At 48.9% G+C, this 20,954-nt stretch overlaps 1 protein-coding gene across 1 annotated transcript; it reads left to right on the top strand.

Annotated features, from left to right (window-relative positions):
• The first annotated feature begins 194 nt into the window (after positions 1 to 194).
• On the top strand, positions 195 to 19,619 carry LOC119181876 (acetylcholinesterase). The gene is made up of 7 exons (XM_075876006.1): positions 195 to 659; positions 3,901 to 4,173; positions 8,510 to 8,731; positions 12,040 to 12,260; positions 14,325 to 14,522; positions 15,349 to 15,573; positions 19,430 to 19,619. Exons 1-7 carry the CDS (start codon positions 255 to 257, stop codon positions 19,617 to 19,619), a joined length of 1,734 nt encoding a protein of 577 aa, XP_075732121.1. The 5' UTR covers positions 195 to 254.
• Positions 19,620 to 20,954: the final 1,335 nt, after the last annotated feature.

The following is a 20,954-nucleotide window of genomic DNA, read 5'->3' as shown; positions in this document are numbered from 1 at the left end:
GCTATGGCAAGTCCTATATCATCTGTCTTTCATTCCCGTCTTCTTGCTCCAGGATTTGTGCCACAATTAACATGCTTTGTGAACGGTTTGATTGAATATATTAGTTTTCCGAGACAGGTAGGCGAAACCTAATTTGTATACTCGTTCTTCCTCCATTCATCCGAGCATCTGTCATAGTGGGTGTGAGCCACTTGGGCGAGGGAAGCAACAACAACATCGGCAAGTGTTACAGTCCCGCGTGGCGTTGTCGCGTCATGCGGCCTGCGATGACGGCAGCTGCCCTGCTGGGCTGGGCCGTCCTCTCGCTGGTCACCACGGCGGCGGCCCAAGGCGCGGAGGGCGTCGCGGCCCGGCCACCTGCGCCGCTGGTTCTCACCCGCGAAGGCCGTGTGCTCGGAGTGCACACCTCCTTCGAAGGTCGACCGCTGCACGCCTTCTACGGAGTGCCGTACGCCCGGCCTCCGCTGGGACGACTTCGGTTTCTGCCGCCGGTGGCCGCGACGCCGTGGCGCCACGTGTGGAGCGCGCGACGCTTCCAGGGGCCCTGCATGCAGCGTCTTGAAGAGGTTCACTACCCCGTGCACCTGAAGATGCTGCAGAACGCCTCCGAGGACTGCCTCTACCTGAACGTGTGGACGGCCGTGCCTGACCAAGACAAGGTGCAGGGCATATTCACCTTTTTCATAAACGCCTCCCTGGGCGCCGCCATAGCCCTCCTTGGGCTGTGCGAATTGGCGCGTCCCCTCGAAAATGCACTGACAACGCTGCGCCCTTAGCCTTTGTACTCCCGCGCACAGCCCATCGTGGCGGTGTTTTTTTTTTGTTCCTGTGAAAATGTGTATACGAGGTGTATCGTCTCTTACAACCTAAGAGTGAATGCGAGCTCTGTACGCCAAATCGCGACGCGCTTGTTAATAACCCATGTAAGAAAGTAGAGCAAGCTGGTTTTCTCAGGAACAGCAAGGGCTTTTGCTATGTTTATGTCGACTATCTTCTATCGAAATCGATAGAGATCTATCAAACATACATTGAAAGTGTTTGACGTCACTGAAATGAGAAAACATTACTGGATGGAATGTCCGTCTCTCTAGGTGTGACATTGATGGCTGTGGTTGGTGCTTAGGCTTACCAACCGTTCCAGATCTTGCGGGACGGCTCCGAATTTTAATACAACGTCCCGAGTATGGCGCCGTTCCTGACGGGACAGCTATGTACGTGTCCCGGATTTGGTGCGAACCGTCCAGTTAAAAATGTTTATGTGATCCAACACACGCCCATCACACGCGTCGCGCTACGAAACACAGCCGCACTAGTCAAACGCACGAATTAATTGGAATTTTGTTGAAGTGCACCGAAAACACACGGACAGAAGAGAAGGACAGTGCTTACTCTCGCAAATGAAATTTATTAATACAAAAAAAAGTATTTTCAAGCGGATACGTGGATCTTCGCGGATGTGCATTAAGTTTAGTCAGAGTGATTATGAAATTTCAGTTATGATAGTAAGCGCTGTCCTTGTCAGCCTTTTCTGTACATGTGTCTTCGGTGCGCTTCAACAAAATTCCAATTGTGAACGTAATCCAACTGGCCCAACTTGCCATCTTGCTGCCCGGAGCATTGTTTTGTGGTGGCTTCGAGGGGCCTTAGCAAAATTAGCTGAAATTCCACGTGAAGTGCTAGCACTTTTCAAAGTACGAAAAGTACTTTGGTTTGGGCTATAGCTGGTTCATAGTACTCATTTCAAAAGGAAAGCGCAATGACTTCAAGAAAAAAAAGACAGAGAGACAAATAGCGTTGACTAACAACTAATCTTTTATTGCCGTCACCTGCGCATATATATGTGCCACAAAAAAAAAGGACGAGAGACACTCAATTGGGACCTGTTGAAACGTTGAAAGACATGGCGTGGCCTCCACGCATCGGACTTATATATTCAATCTATTAACGGTATGTGGCGCTTGTTGTCCACGTTCGTACGTTATCACTCGTCATCTTCATCAATTCTGCGTGTTTACATGCATTATCGTTGGGCTCCTCGTACGTCCCAATCGTGAAAGGCGTATACACTATATCGGCTTGACCAACGCCGACTAAATTTCAAGGCCGAAAGGCTGCCGCAGTGACGTCAGAGGGTGGGGGCCCAGTTGCGCCGCGAACGCGGCGGAAAGCCTGTGTTTCGTTCACGTTTTAGGAGAACCAACGCTCCCGCTCTCGCAGCTGCTGCGGCTAGATTGGGCCGAATAAAAGATGTGGAAAAAAAAGTCTTACTGAACATGCTAAGTTGGGCAACTGGGCCCCCAACCTCTCACGTCACTGCGGCAGCCTTTCGGCCTTGAAGTTTAGTCGGCGTTGGCTTGACACAACAGTGTTAATGAGAAATTGTCTAGAAGTGAGTTTTCGAGAAAGGAAACACAATCAAGCCACATGACCACTGTCGTAGTGGGACATAAATCCACCCTTGATACACTCTCATAAAAAAAAGTGTAGGTGTGCGTAGGTACATAAAGAAAATGAGTATTTGGAGAGTATTTCTGCCTCACAACTATACACAATTGTCATCCACCTCGCGTACCTTCCTTGCACTATTACCGTTGTCACGCCACTTCACTGTTACGAGCGCACTATATCAGCATGTCATAGCATTTTGATAGAAAAGGGGCCAGAGTTGGGTTTTCAAAACAGAAAGCGCGAGCAAGCCAGATGGCAATTATACTTGTGTCGAAGTGATACTCCCCAAGTATTGGCCCCGCCGTTGTGGTATAGCGGTTAAGGTAGTCGGCTGCTTACCCGCAGGTCGTGGGATTGAATCCCGGCTGCGGCGGCTGCATTTCCGATGGAGGCGGAAATGTTGTAGGCCCGTGTGCTCAGATTTGGGTGCACGTTAAAGAACCCCAGGTGGTCGAAATCTCCGGAGCTCTCCACTACGGCGTCTCTCATAAGCATATGGTGGTTTTGGGACGTTAAACCCCACATATCAATATCAATCAATCCCTAAGTATTGTTTTTTTTCTGATGGAGTGTAGGCTTCCTGCATCGTAAAACAAACAGCGTGGGTGAAGAATATGCAATAGCTGGCACTGGAACCTGATAGGTACAATCTCAACAGAAAAAAACATTAGCTCAAGTGAGTGGAGGCTAGAGCCGCGAAATCTGGACAAGCTGCGCTTTTCTTAAGCACATTGGTAACGGGATTGCCGAGCACATTTCATTTTCCAAAGCAGGGGTGGCCGGCGGAAAGCACTCTGACAAACTAAACACCCTTTTAGGAGCAACTGCGATAAAGATACGGTTGCTCGCAAGTCTCATAACAACAACGAAAAATGTGTATAGCCACATCTGCCGGTAAGCAACGAACAAGAGTTTCTTGAGGTAGAGGGGCTGGCGGCACGATGGGCTGATTTGCGCTGGTCCGCCGGCCACCCCTGCTTTGGGAAATGGAACGTGCTTGGCAATCTCGCTATCGGTGTGCACGTGAACAGCAACATCGCGCGTTGCGATTTTACCGCCGTAACCCGTCAGACAGAGCGACACGAGAGGCCGCCTGATACGACGGAACGCGCATGCGCACCGCGTCGCTAGCTGGCGCTTCGATCCATTCGACCACGCGATCTCGTTGTTAGGCCACGTTTGCTCGTACGCAGATTTAGGTGCACGTTAAAAAAAAACAAAGGTGGTAGAAATAATCGGAGCCCTCCACTACGGTGTCTCTAGATAGTTTTGCGGCATGAAACCCCAACTTTTAAGAGGTCACAGCTCTTTTTTGTCACCTCGGTCAGCTGCATTTTGCTTAGACCCAGAGCTTTACTGTGTATAGAGTGACCGACGAGAGATAAACTTAATCCGGCGTTGCTAGCTCCTCTATAAACATAGCGCCGAATCTGATTTGACTTCTGCCGTAAGGCCGCTTCCGGAGCTGTCCTCAAGCCCGTGGTGGTGATCCTGCACGGCGGAGGGTTCAGCATCGGCAACACCGGCTCCCTCCTCTACGACGGTTCTGCGCTGGCTGCTTTGGGCAACGTGACCGTGGTGTCGATGAACTTCCGACTCGGGGTGTTCGGTTTCCTGGACGCCATGAACAGGCATGCGCCCGGCAACGTGGGTCTTCTGGACCAACGCATGGCGCTTCTGTGGGTGCGACGCAACATTCAGGCGTTCGGCGGGGATCCTGAAAAGGTAAACTGTGCTGTGATGCCTAATTGGTGTTAAGCACGCTTACGTTTCTCTTTGTTAGCCGTATAGCAGCCGTGGCTTATTCCAAACTTAAGGTTAACAGACAGGGAGTAGGCGACCGCATGTTTTCTGTCCGTGTTTTTTTTTTTGTGCTGCTAACCTTAAGTAAGCACAACCAACTAGCCCAGTCAAGTAATTAAACGAGACGTACGGATTTGAGCAATATGCTCTCGAACACGGGATCACGTGGCTAAATAGCCTCAAAACCGAGATAACGCGATTCGTAGATGGCGCTGCCAGAACTGGTAGGGGGGGGGGTTGAGGTTATGCTGACTGTTGGCACTCCCCAATGATCGTTGCTATAGTAGCTGATCGCGTGTCATCGGTCGCTTACTATGACAACGCGAAAAATAAATACGCCACACGAAATAAGTGAAAGATGGGCATCAAACGGCAGAGTGAACACCACCTAGATCTAATGAAACCATGGCTTGTTATTGTCCGATATCGCTTGCTCGAGCATTGTGATAAACGCGAAGTCAACGTTCCCAGAAAACTTACCGACCGGTTGACCGATAGTGCTTCTCGTGTTTTAAAATTACTCAGTGTAAGGCTTCTGTTCTGTGCAGCGCACACTATACGTGCTAATAATGGCATTGCCTTGATGTCATATAGCGCCTGTGAAAGCGGTGAAACAGGAGAGATATTTTTATTTGGTCTAGTGGCTAAGGTATTCGGCTGCTGACCCGCAGGGCGCGGGTTCGAATCCCGGCTGCGGCGGCTGCATTTCCGATGGAGGCGGAAATGTTGTAGGCCCGTGTGCTCAGATTTGGGTGCACGTTAAAGAACCCCAGGTGGTCTAAATTTCCGAAGCCCTCCACTACGGCGTCTCTCATAATCATAGAGTGGTTTTGGGACGTTAAACCCCACATATCAATCAATCAGATATTTTTATTTCTTGTTCGAGGGTGGATGGGCAACATTTGCAAACAAAGCAAATGAGCATAAACCACCATCTGCTGCCTGCATTTGGGTGCGTGTTTAAAAAAGAATGCCGCCCGCCGCGCCTTCCCACGGGAGGAACTCGAGTAAATGCGTCGCAGAGGGCTTAGGGTATCGCGTGGATGTTGCGTAATTGAGCATTGTTTGGAAATGCCTAATTGTTATTTCGTCTTTATGATGCCTACTTTTTGAACGAAGTAGAAGCGTCGCCTTCAACGTCTTGCGAAAGCCAAGTAACGACGCCCCTGATGGCGCGATCCAGTGCCCACTTATATACGGGGTGGCCAGTGGACTATATAGTTACTGTATATGCTACCTGTAGAGGTATATGCTACCTTTAGGTAGCATATACCTCTACAGTGAACGGTTGTGCAGCTCGAGCAGTCGGTTTTTTTACTCGCACATGCTGTCTGCGTCGGCCTTGCGAGGCGAGAGAGGGGGAGACAGTTTTGCGAGTCTTGGGCCGCCATGAGAAGCGAGCACGTGCAGTGAGGGTGTGGACGGTGCCGAAACACGACATCGTGCGACAAAGAAATGCTCCGCATTTAAAAGCACGCTGGTGGGCTGCCTCCTCGTACTAAAGAACTCGTGAAACATGGCACCTTGTGTCAAAATGTGTTTCGACACTCGCCGCCTCGGCTATTAGTGGCGCTGGCTAGTATATGGCTTTTTCGATTGGCCCTTTGGTAACACTGGCGTTAACGGACGGAGCAAGCGCTGGCGTACCGAACGTGTAGCTAACTCGCAGTACAGCCCACAACATATTAAACTATATCACCGGTCTCTGCCGGTACCACAGATTATCTGCAGGTATGGGGTACCAGTGCCGGTCTCGCAGGTTAAAATAGTACTGCCTTGTAAGATACTATGTAAGGCACCATTGAATTGTAAGGTACAGTCGCAAGCGACTTGAATATTATCGCAGGAGCATCGACCAAGAACTACAGCAGCGCCACGTTCCAGAATACTCATTTTCATTCAGGCTTCACTCGCTCTTTTTGCTGTTTCATAAGTTGTGATCACTCCGGTTTGTAGAGGTTTCAATGAAGCAGTGCTAAGCACCAGCTTTAATGCATCTCTCCCAGCAATTTTATTGTCCACGGGGATAAGAGCTCTCGAGGGATACACTTGATTGCAACGCAACGAATGGAGGGCCCAAAATAGAGAGAGGGGGTGTAGTCGTAGGGGTGATTCTTGTAGCATGGAAGAGCCAAACGAAGGAGAGAGAAGAATGCGCAATCTTGAGTTTCACAGTTCCGAAACTGCATGTGGTCGACGGTCGCGCGATATAGTCAAAAATGCTGGATGCTGTACTGTCGTCGGCTGCAAAATTTTGCGGTATCTGCAGCGCGTTCTAGAACAACGCAAAAACTAAAGTCCCTCAATAAACCTTATCTATACCCTCTCCCAAACGGCCACCGTGCAGGCGCTGACCGTATAACTTGGCTCGCGCCACTTTCCTATCAAGATTGCGATGTCACGCTGATAACACGCGCGATGTTCGTGAACTTTTTCGACTGGCAGCCCGAGAGGCGGGAAAGGGGGTTGCGGGGCGTGGTGGTTCGGTAAAAAGATAGACGGTACTTAAAAAAAAACATATCTATCCTGGGGCTTTACGAAAAACTGCATGGCTGCGTCACCTACTGTCACGCAGTGGATGCTGAAGGTGTCGGCCGCGATCCGGCAAGAGCGTGTTGTCTACAGTGCGCGCGTGAGTGGTTCTTAAGATAGAGAAAGGAAGAGGAAAGTGAGCCCCGTTATTGTCTGCTTCAGGAGCGACACCGCCACAGAGCTCACACAAGGGATGGGGGTGAGAAGGGATAAAAGGGTGGAAGTAAAGGTATAGAAAAGAGGAAGAAGAAGCAACAACAAACTGAGGGGATAGGAGAGACAGGAAAGATGGAAGAACGGTCACTGGAGTCCGAGGACGGGGTACACTTGCGAGAGATGTTGTCGGCGTCTGTAGATGGCGTAGAGCAGGTCCAGTACGTCAGAGCTGCACTGTCGTCGAAGACCGTCGGCGACAGGAAGGGACGTAGGGCCAGCACAGTCGGCCAGAGCTACGATGACGCCGAAGGTCGCGAGCGCGCGGGCGCACAACCGGTCGGCACGGAATCCAGCGAGTGAGTCCTCTACAGTGTCTAGAAATACACTGATTTCTAGACACTGTAGTGTTGTCTGAATGCGCCGTCACTAATCGGCAAGCCGATACCCTCAACACCCTTAGAAGTGTGGCGGTTTGGGCTAGTTGGTACGACATGACGATAGTTATAGCGCGACAACAGAACGGCGACGAAGGGACACGTCCCTTTCTCGTCGTTCTGTTCTCGCGCTATAGCTGTCGTCACCTCAACACCCCCCGCGTCACTGTAGGTGTAGCAGCGATGCAGTTTTTGTTCCGCCTTACGCTGCGGATCCCGCAAAGCTTTGCGGTAGACAATATGGCCTGCATGAATTATATTGCGATAGAAGTTATATGGATAGTCTCGACTGGGTTTTACCGTCGCTAAACCTGCCGTCATGCACCGTACATATATACGCATTTATTTATAGGAAAAAAAAAGCCGCCGTGCTCGACACCCAGCTTTTCGCGATTTGCCAACTTATCTCCCACGCTTGTCTTTCACGAGTACTTTGCCCCACGCATGGGGTTGTGGAGGGGTTAGGTGCTTGTTTCTCGCGCTTATCCTTCGGTGGGAAGAATGGTGTGCTTTGGCCTTTCAGCGCAATGATTGAGTTAGTTGCCTGGGCCACAAAAGTCGACTTCACTCGCTAAGCAGGCCACATTTGCGAAAAGAGCACGCTTTTCAAACACAGCGTAGTAACAACAGGGTCACTCGTTAGTTCGCACTCATATCTGTACGTGTGATTACGTTTCGTGCGTCGTTTTTTTTTTTTGGTTAAACAGTGCGTTAAGCGTCGAGTTGTAAACGTAGGTAGCTCTCGTCCCGTGTGTGTTTTTTTTTTGTGCGTCATTTGTGCGTGAGTAGCGCGCTGCACGTTTCGATCTGCTAGCAGTCTCAGCGTTACATTGCAAGTTATTGCTATCGCATTCATTGCATCGACCATACGCAGCATCAGCACTTTGCAACGCCAATAATGCGAGACCGAAAACATTTGTGGCCGACATTACATGGCAAAAATGGAGCCTCGGTTTTTGACACGTTAACGTTCTGTTTTTATGTACGTTAAAATTTACATAGCTTGTAGCACTCTTTTTTTTTTTGGCCAAGTTTGGCGCTTTAAGCGTTACGCCGAGCGATGCGATGAGACGACAGCCGGGACTGCCGAAATGATTCACGCTTGAAATTTCTCATCTGTCGGTAATGCTCAACAGGTGACACTCCTGGGCCTGAGTTCGGGCGCCGCGTCGGCGGGTCTCCACATGGCGGCGCCCCAAAGCCGGGGCCTCTTTTACGCCGCCATCTTGGAAGGAGGAGGTCCCCTGTGCGACGCGTTTGTCGAGCCTTCTCGTCGAAGCCTGCAGCGCGCCAACCACCTGGCTGGTTTGCTCAGCTGCTCGCGAATGGGAGCGGAGCTCGGCAATCTGCCCGTAAAGGCAAGCAGTTCATCCTTGTAATATTGTTCTCGTACACGGAATGAAAAACCTCGAAGAAAAAGAAAACGATTAGTTTGTTCTGCGGGGTTTGTAGCCTGTGTAGCAGTGTCCATCTGACTTATTCGATCATACCAGTTACGAAACTGCGCTCCAAAGCCCCGTCATGCAATTCGGTGGTCCTGAGAGAATCAGCAGACTGTCGTGCCATCTTGGAGCAACAACGCAAAACACAAAGTATGCGTTGAATAGTTGGTTTGCTGGTCAACAGTTGACGCGACGACCTACGCATTCCCGCCGTTCCGACCAATGGCGTGTCGGGATTTCAATACATGGAGCCTATGGGTAGTTTCGCAAATCGTATACTATTGAATAGGTCTGGTGTTCATCACTTCATTCTGAGATTATACATTTCATGCTTCTTCACGCGCAATACAACCAGCCCGTATACATAGCCCTCAAAAATCATGGGATCCAACTCCAGCCGTGGCACCCGCATTCCTCTTGAGGCATAATGGCGTAGGCCCGTGTGTTTAGAGCCCCTGCTGTTCAAATTTTTGGAGCCTTTCACTACACCCGACATCTTTAAATGATATGATGATTTGAGGACATAGAGTACCAACAATTATTTTTCTGTTTATACATGTATATATTAGAAGACGATTAGGATTTATGCGAAGAGGTTAAGCTGCAGGAGGAAAAAAATGGCCGCGTATTTCCGTGCTTCGCTGCGAAGGACGTCGAAAAACAATTTCTGTCTGGGGGGGCTGCGTGACATATGGCGCCATCTGGCATAAATGTGAAGAAACAAAAGTTTCCTTAAAACGTAGACCAACTTGTAGGTGGCACCACCAAATTGTTTCAGTTAAAGCTCCCGAATTTTTTATCGCAGCGTTGCTACAGTGTCTAGAATAGGGGAAGTGTGCAGACCGCGCCGCCGGCTCTGAGGCCGCTCCGCGATGCATCGAAAAGAGAACTCTAGGGGGCGCTGACACCCGCTTACACGTCCGCTCGCCGTGTAGTCGTCTGCTTGTCGCGCAGCTAATCGGCCGTTATTTAGCACCGTGCTTTTAAATTCCACTGTCTTCATTCTGCTACGTGCACATGTAAATGCATCTCCATTTGCCAGCTATGATTGTTGGGCCAGTGTGAATTAAGAATGTCGGGAAGCTTGTGGACACGGCAACAATTTGAGTCCAAATTTTAATCGCAGACGCTATCAAGCTTCTGGTTCATCCAAAGATCCATGGATTGTAGTGCCGAAATCGAAGGTGACGGTGCTTGCCGAGCACGCGGCGTTCGAGAATAAGTGATTAAAATGTGCTCTTGTTATAGCTGCACCTTCGTTTGCATGCTTTTTTTTTTGCTTGAAGTGTTTATTCGGTTGTTCTTCTTTTGTGCGCTGAACGCAAGCCTCTGCTGCAAAAATATTTTACTCCACAAATGAGAGGCAATGAAACATCGAATGAATTGCGAAATTGCAGTCTGAACTGTTTTTTTTTTTCAATTTAGAACAAACCAGGGGCGTAGCCAGCGTGTGGCACTCCGGGCCCGTGAACCCCCTCACCATCCGAAATTTTTTGGAGCCCGTTCCTGCGTTGAGCGGCGTCGCCGTTGGCGATGTAACCGATGGACATGAAAAAAAAAATAGATGAAAAGGAGAAAATAATACCGAGGCTGGAATGAGATTTGAACCCAGGCCCTCTGCGTGGCAGTCCAGTATACTGCTACAGAGCCACGCTGGGTTTTGTTTTTTTTATTGGCCGTTTTGACTTATAACAAACACAAAAGAAAAATATATTCACAATAAAACAATCGGATGAAAAAAAAAATCAGTCTTGAGAGCTAAACAGAGAAAAAGGAAAAGACGAAAGCCTGAAACGCGTTCACGAAAAAGACTCTATACAGGCATGGTGTAGAGCAAGGAGTCGCATTAGATAACAACCAGTGATCACACAATGCTAATTGCGCAACGAGTGTGTGGTATAATGCTTCCCACCCAACTCAATGTGCTAAGCCATAATTCTTCATCGTCTTCGGCCACATGCACCTTCAACAAAGGGTACAGAACACTTCACAGATGTGTAGCGGATACTTCGCTCATCCGCTGAAAGAAGAATAATGGCGTGGTGAGTGCCGTCTTTCTTCACAAAAATTATGCCGTCTTTCTTCACAAAAAAAAAAAAGGCTCAGAAGGCACTGTCGCAGACTCATCTGGCTCCTCACCTAGCAGTGGCTGTAGCACCTCGCTGAGCCGTTGCCGCTTTTCTGGCAGATCAAGCGGTGGGCACAACCTCTCCTTGGGATTTCTTTTCCTGGGAACGGGCTTTGATAAGTAGGCAGGCACATTGGGAAAGATCGTGGGTACGGCGCCAGGCAGAAGGACCGGTCGCGTTCTCTCAAGGCGTACAGTTTTCCCGTCAATAATATGTTCAAAGTGTCGTGATACAAACTGTTTGTCGAAATGAAGCTCGCAGACAGCTGCGTTGGACTCAAGCGGCTTATCTGCTCTTGGAATGTTGCGCTGCCACTGTTGAAATACGTCCGCTTCTTTGGGCACGCCGAACAACGAGACTTTTTCTTTGCACGACTTGTACCCGCTCTTGCAACCGGGTACAAAACAGTGACTCTGTCGTCGGCACATCACTGCTTCTCAAGGCATCATTTAAATGAAGAAAACAACACGAAAGGCACGCACAACGCACGCAGTCCAGCATGCACACATGTGCTTCTCGTGGCGGCCTGACGTGCAAGCGGGAGAGCGCGCCACCTAGCGGATACATCGCCAAGCTGCCTCAAGGGTTCCCATACGCGCCGCTTGGCGGTAATCACACTTCAAATATTCTAGGCACTGTAGCGTTGCGAACAATCGTCTTTTAATTCATAGCGTCGCATTGTCAGCGCAGCGCAATAAACACTTCGCTCTATATAATTACTTATCCATGCATTTTCTAAATAAATAGGCACACTGCCTTACACTTACGTATATATATTGCGCCTCAAATATGCGTAATACTAGCTTTTATTTACATTGTTTACAAGTATGAACGCAGCCATCAGATCAGGATGAGTGGGCGGTGAGCACGAACGTAAACTTTCGCTGGGTGACTGAATAGCTGAACAGAAATCAACAAAAACGCAGACTGACCAAAATTTTTGCGTTAATGTATCCCAAGAAAGACTAATAAAGTACATTATCTGATTTACCTTGACTCGTACGGACAACGCGGAGCATACGGTGGGTGATGTCTACGGACCACGGTGCAAAGCAAAGCCTGTGACTGACGGCAGCTTCCTCCGTTGATTTTCAGGTCCTGACCTGCCTGCGCAGCCGTCCGGCCGAAGACCTGCTGTGGGCGCAAGAGCGTGTCGCATCCAGCTCGCTCAGCTCGTTCGTGGCAACGTACGGAAACGCGTTCTTTCCCAAGTCTCCGTGGAAGGCCAAGTACCTGCCGGTGCCTCTGCTCATCGGCACGTCCAGCAACGAGGGGAGTCCCTTCATCGGACACCGGTGCTTCGAGCAGCCGCCAAGGTTCGAGCGTATAGCCACCTTGCATGCACAGCGAAGATGGCGCTACGATGCTCTCTAGATACCTCTAGATGTTTTAAACTCGGAGAGGTGAAGAGGATTTTTCGATGACAGCGATAAGGGTGGGGAGGGGAGAGAAGCTGGCTCTGAGCAGCAAGTAATTACCTCAAGGACAAAAAAGACGTAACAAGGATGGAGGCAGTTTATAACAGTGCAAGGGGAAGCGCTTTGTTGTTTGAAGGAGGTCAGGTTGCCTCGAAAAAGCTACTTATAAAGCTTTTCCAGTAAAGGTGAAAAAGGCGCGTGCTGTGGGGAACCTGAAGAAACGACGAAGATTGTTCTAACTGAATGTGGAGATGCTTATTTAGGTGCACAACAACGGAAGGGTAAACATGTCCGGGATAGAAATAAGCAAGCGATGATTAAAGTATTGCTGGCGGTAAAGTGGAAAGAAAGAAGATACATTAATAGTGTGGGAAAAAAGTTGGGCTGTAGATTGTTTTTCTAAAGAAAGAGAGATTTAATTTAAGTGTATAATGCATTAGGCCAACTTAAAATAGTGTTTTTCTTGTTTTTTGCGAGCTTGGTGGCGCACATGAACAAAAGTGATGGTAGCAGCATTCGTTGTATCGCGGTTGCAGTAATTGGCTTTTTACCGGAAGATCGCGGGTTCGACTCCGGCCATTGCGGCCACATTTCGATGTAGGAGAAATTCTAGAGGCCAGTATACTCTTCTATGTCAGTCATCATTACAAAACACCAGATGGTCGGAATGTCCGGTGCCCTTACACCACGTCGTTTCTCTTAATCATATCGTGGTTTTGGCATGTAAAATCCTAGATATTATGACTAGTATTGTTCAAATTTTATGCGAAACTTTCGACCGAGATTAAATCCCGGTGATCCCGGCTGCGGCGGCTGCATTTCCGATGGAGGCGGAAATGTTGTAGGCCCGTGTGCTCAGATTTGGGTGCACGTAAAAGAACCCCAGGTGGTCTAAATTTCCGGAGCCCTCCACTACGGCGTCTCTCATAATCATATAGTGGTTTTGGGACGTTAAACCCCACATATCAACCAATTAAATCCCGGTGACCTTCGAGTCGGCAGTTGAGGACCACCACCACCGCGGACAATTTGAAAGGCGTGACAATGTCTGAAACTTTCGCGTGTAATCAAAAACATTAAAGGGAAATAAGAGTTATTGTTTATTGTAAACTATTCATTGGAGGTAAACAGTGAGTGGAAACTGTATAATGATTGTGTTATACTAAGTAGTCGGTTAATTAGAGAGTGTTGAGCTTGCTAACGCTGTTAAGGGAGCCAAATTGGGAACGTTTGTCGTCGAAGAAAATTGTACTGTAAACATTCCCAAGATTCGGGGACATCGGAATGTGGCGCCATTTCTCAGCAGTAGCTCTGGTATCCTGCCATATTTGAATGGGGAACAGACGAAAAATTATGTTTTGAACAATAAGCTAGTCATAGAAAATGACTCCCGGATATATATACTGTAGAGAGATACTAAAATATTTTTGTAAAATTTCAGGATCACACTACAAAGCGTGCGGCTTCCCAGGACAATGAACACCGCCCAGTGGAATTACATGGGGTGCCATGGTGCAGTCTGGAAAGTCATGGGCATTGTAGTGCGATACTTAAAGTTCGCCAAAATGTTCCAGTAGGCATTTGCTATAAAGATCCCGGAGTCGGTTTTGATTACTAACTCATTTAAAGAATACGATTTTTTCGCCTATTTACCATTCAGATACGGCAGACTTGGGCTATCACCGATGAGAGAGGGCGCTACGTGCAAATGTCCCCAAATCGTGGTCATGTCGCTCGGGATGTCTTTCACTTCTGAGTTGTCCTTGGCGAAATGCATAAGGGACCTTGTAGGTTTTTCACTGGCGTATGATCAACGCCACCCAACAGCGCCACCCAACAGTCCCTTTGCGGTTAGTGTCCCAAAACCTTTGCCACTTGTCCGGCACACAGTCGACAAAGCCGCTATAGTCACCGTTGTTTCTTGGCCTACTCGAAGGGTGACGAGCGGTTGCCGGTGTGCAGGGTGAGCAACCGGAGCGAGGCACTGAAGCTGGTGAGCGGACTCCTGGAGACTTACAATATCCCGCTGCCTTCCGGCCTGCCTGCCATGCAACCGTACCTGGATGAAAAGACCGCCAGTCCCAGAGGCCAGCAGCAGGAGGACATGAGACGCTTCGTCGCTGACGTGTTCGGTGACGCCGCGCTGCACTGTCCTTGCAGGTGCTCGTTCTCTTCTCTGTAATATCGACTATCAGGGGAGCTATCCTCGATGTAGTGGACGTGACCGTTTACGCACATTTAGAACGCGGCAAGCTGTGACGTCATTGCGCTCTGTGTCAGCAGGTGCTTCATTTTCAAGACACAGTATGAATAAGTTGCTGCTTTAGTTGCCTGTCGCTTCACAGTCTACCTTGACGGTTGAAAGGTAGTTTTCTTAAAGGCAACACTGCTTGTCGAAACGTGGCTCGACCGACACCGAACTTCAAGAATGTTTCATCTCTTCAAGCTTTCATACTTCAGTGCACTTGTATTTCATTTGCAATACTAGAAATATGTTTCACAAACCACGAATGAACCCAGCCCCTGCGCGCATACATTTGCTGTCGTTGAATCCCTGGTGGTCGGGTAATTTTGACGGAATTGGTATATGAAATAAACTGAACCAGAAGAAAAACTTGGTCGAGGGGGTAGTAATTCATCGTCGACAAGCTTCCTGTTGATCGACCTATACTGTACCACGGAATACGGAATGGTGTCCGTTTGCACCGTAATAATATCTGGGCTTTTATGACCCAAACAATGATTTCATTAAAAGGGACACCATAGTGGGGGGGGGCTATACGGAAGTTTCGATCACCTGGGATTCACTGACGTCGCACAGTACGTGCTGCCTTTACCGAGTTTTCGAGAAAGGAAACGCCGGCAAGCCGGATAACGAATATTGCTGTGGGAAACAAAGATACCCATTTTACTGGATTTTGTTTTTTTTTTAGAGTGCACGGTTTAGGGGCTATTTCTAGTGTCCTCACGAGTGGTCGTGGCGCAGGCTTTTCGCCGAGCGGCACGCCGAGGCCAAGCATCCGGTGTTCGTGTACAAATTCTGCTACGCCACGTCGTCCCTATACGTGCCCGAGTGGATGGGCGTTCCCCACAGCTCCACGTTCTGGTACATGAGCGGGGTGCCACTGCGCATGCCCGAGCGCTTCCACGAGGTGGACAGGGCGCTCAGCCGAGAGATGGTGCGCCTCGTCGCACATTTTGCCGCCAAAAGGCAAGTGGTGCTTCTTAATCACCGCCACTCAGTGCACGTTTTCTCGACCTATAGTGCTTGAATTAAGGAGACTGACCCCCGTATTCTAGAACGTCCCTTCACTGAACACTTCACCTTCACTTGAGAAAGCCGATCGGAGCGCCGTCTCTAGGCACGGCAAGTCACTGCACATGTGCGATAATCTGCTGCGATTCTCGAGTAGCGCAGCGTCATTTTGAGCCGAGCTGTGGCGCAGTGCTCAGCCCTGTCAAGTGAAGGGTGAAAGTCGAGTCGAGGAGCGTTTGTGAATACGGGGGTGAGAGTGCCCTCAGGTCCTGGAACTAGAAGCTACGCCTTCCGAGTACATCGCTTTTGTGGCGTTAAATACACTGGCCGAGCCGAAGCGCTTTCGCTTGCACGTACAAGTGCCATGCTGCGTATGCGAGAGGAGTAGTGACGTCACACGACGCACAGCTGGCGCAAACCAAAGAAGGCCTGCAGGCTCGTGGAGTGACGGACTACTATAGAGGATTTGCGCTTGACTCGCATGAGCTCATTCACTATGTGTGTCTGTCTGTCCGTTCGTCCGTTGTTCACGCTACGTATATCCTGGCCCAACCGAGCTAAGCCACAGCTATTTTTTAACATGAAAGTGTTTTTTTTTTTTGCCGGGGTCTACCAACGCTTCAGTGACGTATTTCCTCCCCGGAAATGACGCCGAAGGCAGAGAAAAATGTTTCGTCAAACCCGTGACCTCTGGGTCCGCGACAACAAATGCCGGGCACGCTATCCGCTGTGCCGTGGTCACATACTTTGATGACTTTAAAAATACGTGTTTCACATCTACCGATGTCCTCTCGCAGCGTTTCTGGGTAAAGTGCAGTAACGCATAATGACCATGACATCCGCGATTAGTTTTTTTTTTTCAACGCATCGTTTTTAGGCGTATGTCCCATTCGGTGCCTTTTTAGTAAGAGAAAAGCAATTTTGTCAATGCCTTAACGTACACCCAGGTGGTGCCCTTATCCCAAGCGTCGATCATAGCATCTATTGATACCAGAAACAGTTATGAGACGCTCATTCGCTTGGCTTTAAATTATAGCTTTAACTCCGCTTTGTCCACTTGCGCTGGTCACGTGAATAATAGCGGCCGGCCAGCCTCAAAGGATACACGACGCGCGTTCCGTTTCCCTCTCGTCGGCCAATGGCGTTCAATGAATCCAACGTGCCACTAGTAGAGAGCCTTAAAATCGGCGTCCAGTGAGTCACGCTTTTCTGGCTGTCACATCACTTTTTATGGTTCAGCGCCCACCGTTTACTGCAGCTACCGTAATGATCTATGGCCACAAGCATTTGTTATATTATTAAGGATGAGCATTTTACGTTGAGTTAGAGATGTGACTATTTTTCGATTGCGCCGTATTCCTTCTGAACAACACGCACCAACTAGCCTAACAAAAACTTCTACGTGAATGCTTGATTACGCGAACATGAATTGCATTCAGGTTATAGCTGTCAAACGAAAGACATTGCGCGATTTCTCTTATATCAATGTACAGTAAAAATTAAACTACCTCTGTGAGGAGCCCTGCCGTGGTGGGCAAGTGGCTAAGGTACTCGGCTGCTGACCCGCAGGTCACGAAATCGAATCCCGGCTACGGCGGCTGCATTTTCGACGGGGGCGAAAATGCTGTAGGTTCGTGTGCTCACATTTGGGTGCACGTTAAAGAAGCCCAGGAGGTCGAAATTTCCGGAACCTTTCCCTACGTCGTCTCTCATAATCATACATGGTGGTTTTGGAACGTTAAACCGTATCATCAAAACGTATCAATCAATACTTCTGTGAAAACACGATTTACTTCCGTGTTTTGCTAACTCCAGTACGACGGAGGGATCAAACATGTTTTTGTTTTGTTACGTGCTTCATTTATTTATACGTAGGCGCACTCCTCGACCGAAAAGAAATTTTCTTGGAGACACGATGCTGGCGGTAGCGACATTATAGGATGGGCAGTTTGTGCTAGGTCCTATCTGGGTCGCTAGCTGTCCTGATCCGCGAGTTGCACATCTCCCCTGCCGTGGCAGTGTTTCAGTGCTGCGAAAGCAATGTTCATAGAGCGTTCGGGCGATGCGGCGACCTGCCTGTCACGTCATGAGGACGTAATAAACACGTTTTCGCAAAGGTGCACGTGACGTGAAAGGTTCTCGCCCCGAGAAGCCACCTTTCAGGCGCTTTCAGGCACACCGTCGTAAAAGACCGCTGCGTGAGGAGTTTCATTATTACCAACAGAACGAAGGCGCAGGTACTGTCGCTATGCGCCTTCGTGGCCAATCATGGTTGCGACAGGTATTTATATATAGTTTAGTTTGACCCAGAGTTCACCGCTAGCACAGAGGTCACTTATAGTTAATAATATGTTATTAACTGTTAAGGTTCAACGTCCCAAAACTATGATTTCATTTTGAGGGACGCCGTAGTATAGAGTTCCGAGAATCGCCCCATGAGCTACAAAAAAAAAAACGAGTAAAGACAGACAGGGGGACATGCGAGCACCGACTTACAGATGGCGTTGCATGCTTGAACCACTAAATTGTTTCAAACAAAAGTCTCTGCCTACGCCGTCAATTTGTGATTGCGTGAGAAAATGTGACAGAACGGAATATTCCAGCTATAAAATGACAACCATTGACGTCATTTCTCTGTAGGATGTGTGGTGAGAACGTCACAAAACTAAGAACCCCTTTTTTTTTATTTCCAAGACACATATATATATAAGACTGGTAACTCGTGAAGGAAACAAAAATCTGACGTATCTTCCTGGCTCTATAGACAGGTTGAATCTCTACGCGGTTCCTTGGTCGTATTTGTAGCGTCGTTAGGAGCGTTTTTTCGAGCTGTCGAACCTCGCTCGCTTGTTCCTTTGCCACGCGCATCGTCGTAGCCTATATACGCCTATACGCGGCTCTTCTCGGCTGCTTTGACGCAAGGCGGAAAAAGCAGACTCCCGCATCGCAGGCTCCTGCTGCTTGCTTCCGCCGGTAATGAGCGTGCGCTGGCTGCATGCTTGCGCGGAGCTCAAACCCCAGAAAAAGGCGTCCCTCACTTCGTGCACGATCATGAGAGTGAACCGCTTATACGAGGATGACTCCTGGTGCGCGCTATTTCTCGCGCCCGCGTCTCTCTCATGCTCGCGTCAACGCTTAACGTGCGCGCGGTTTAATGGTCCGCCGGTTCCGCGAGTATCGTTTTCGCTCGACGCGGGAGGCTCGGCGCATTCGAGCGTCGCAACCTTTGTGGAGTGTCGCAGCCGCCGTCACGTACGTATGCGCGACTGCGGCGTGCTTATATCTGGCTGATATCGTCGGCGCGCACGATGTCGCGGTGGCGATGCGCGGGGATGTGACATCATTAAGGCACACGCGACAGCGTGAGTTGGTGGAATCCCGTGTTGAAAAGAGGGAAACAAAAACAAAATAAACCGCTCGCGCGATAAAGTCGAGTGCCAACGTCTGGAACGAGCTTACAAGGAGTTACTACGGAAATTCAAATTAATCATATTTAAGGAAAACACCTACGTACCGGAGAATTTGCTACCTATACATATGCGAATGTAAGCCGTTTGAAACACGTGTAACGCCATGAGAGTGAGCGAAAGCCAGAGAGAGATTTGCATAAATTAGGGAGGTTGACCAGATTTCCGTGTGTGTGCGTCGGCGTACAAGAAAAGTGCACGAGCACGTTCATTGCTGGTTGCTCAGGAGGGGGGAAAAATCTGCCTGTAATCTCTACACCACCAAATATGCGTCTAGCGTCACTAATTAGGAGTTGAGATTACATTCCGTATCCTTGCTTTGCTGCGGTCGCATCTTACTTTAGAATTATCCGGCGGATGGTGCTATTAGTAGTCGCGACTTCGTCCAGGGTTCCGGGAAACTTCATGAACAAGCCGTGGGCGCCGCTGTCCCGCGGCTCGTCCCTGGCCATGCACTTGCACCCGAACCAGGCTGGCGTGCGAAACGACGAACGCTCGGCCTACTGCCACTACTGGAATGCCCGAGATGCTTGAGTGACCATCGGAAATTCGCTTCGGCAGCTGACACCACTTGACCGGCCTCGGAGCACACATTCGGTTCGAGTATTGCCAAGATTCGAAAGGTCCCAGGATCTGTGACCACCGCGAAAACGCCAATGCACGCAGCGAGACGTGTGACCTCCGAGACGAACCACCGTTCCCGAAGGCCATCTGCTAATGTCGAGCTATACAGGTCTGCGGGCGAAGGCCGTCTGAGACAGATTTAGAAGCGTGCAGGAGTTCTAATGTGTGCGTGTCTGGATATTGTATTCCGCTCGCTGAACTTAACTAGAACAGCACGTGGCGCCTAGTTGCTTAGAATGGGAAACGATATAATAAATCGCCCGCGACTTCCAAAAGGCGACTTCTTAAACTGTTACTCAGTGGCGTGCTTGATTTTGGTTGAAAGTATACCAAATATATCACGTATCAAACGTATCATACAGTTAAACACGAGATTATCTGTCCTGGGATGGTGAAGATTTCTGTCACGGGGCTGTGTCAGTAACGTTAACCTAGACGGAGAAGAACACTGAACTTTATTATCGCGTTAACCGCACTTCGCGGCATCTGGGCCATGCACACGTGTGAGACAATTGTCGCAAATGTATGAATGCACCTAGTAATCGGATGAGAACGTTCTTCGTCTACCACAAAAGAAAACGTTTTGCATAAGCAGAACTGCCATGAGGTGGTGGTGTCGTTTTGCTGGTGAAACATTTCATGCCATATGATATATGCCATGTGATCTCATGCCATGTGAATAACACATACGTAGGTGGCTAGACAGATAGATGGATATAGATACTTAGATATACACACAAAAGTGCTTGCGGTGTTCAAATAAATGCTTCGCATGAAAAGAAAAAGAAATATATGCGCATACAACCCGTAATAGAGAACTTTGGTACATACCCTCTTCATGAACTAATTATGGCTTGCAAATGTCTAAAAACAACTTACCCAGGTATATATATGGTCTGCACGGACTGTGGTCTGTGAGCTCATCAATGTTGCGTGAATGTGTGTATCTTCCTCCCTTAATCATTTACAGCAAAAGATGCTATGAGATCGCAACAAGGGTCGTTTTTGGCACTGTAGTTCTCCACCGCCGCCGGTGTCCGTAAGAGCTATCGCGTGAAATCAGAAAAAAAAACAAAGTAAACATTGCCGAGAGTAGAACGGGATTTGAACCTGGACCCTTTGGGTGGTGGCCCATTATGCTACCACTGATCTGCGTCGGTGCCTCAAACTGCGTTGCCGACTCGCCCTATAGACAGGCTTCAGTCAAAAGAGATATCGCGTTAACTCGTGTAATAAAACGTTTTA

The sequence above is a fragment of the Rhipicephalus microplus genome, chromosome 10 (assembly GCF_043290135.1).
Source record: "Rhipicephalus microplus isolate Deutch F79 chromosome 10, USDA_Rmic, whole genome shotgun sequence".
Classification (NCBI taxonomy): domain Eukaryota; kingdom Metazoa; phylum Arthropoda; class Arachnida; order Ixodida; family Ixodidae; genus Rhipicephalus; species Rhipicephalus microplus.
The sequence above is the reverse complement of the archived record's forward strand: the minus strand, read 5'-3'. Positions and strand labels throughout refer to the sequence as shown.

Bases quoted from the DNA above. Each gene is read 5' to 3' on its own strand.
- LOC119181876 (XM_075876006.1), top strand. From the start codon at position 255: ATGCGGCCTGCGATGACGGCAGCTGCCCTGCTGGGCTGGGCCGTCCTC. The intron at 8,732-12,039 runs GCAAGCAGTTCA...GTTGATTTTCAG, and splicing joins TCGGCAATCTGCCCGTAAAG to GTCCTGACCTGCCTGCGCAG. The intron at 14,523-15,348 runs GTGCTCGTTCTC...GTCGTGGCGCAG, and splicing joins GCGCTGCACTGTCCTTGCAG to GCTTTTCGCCGAGCGGCACG.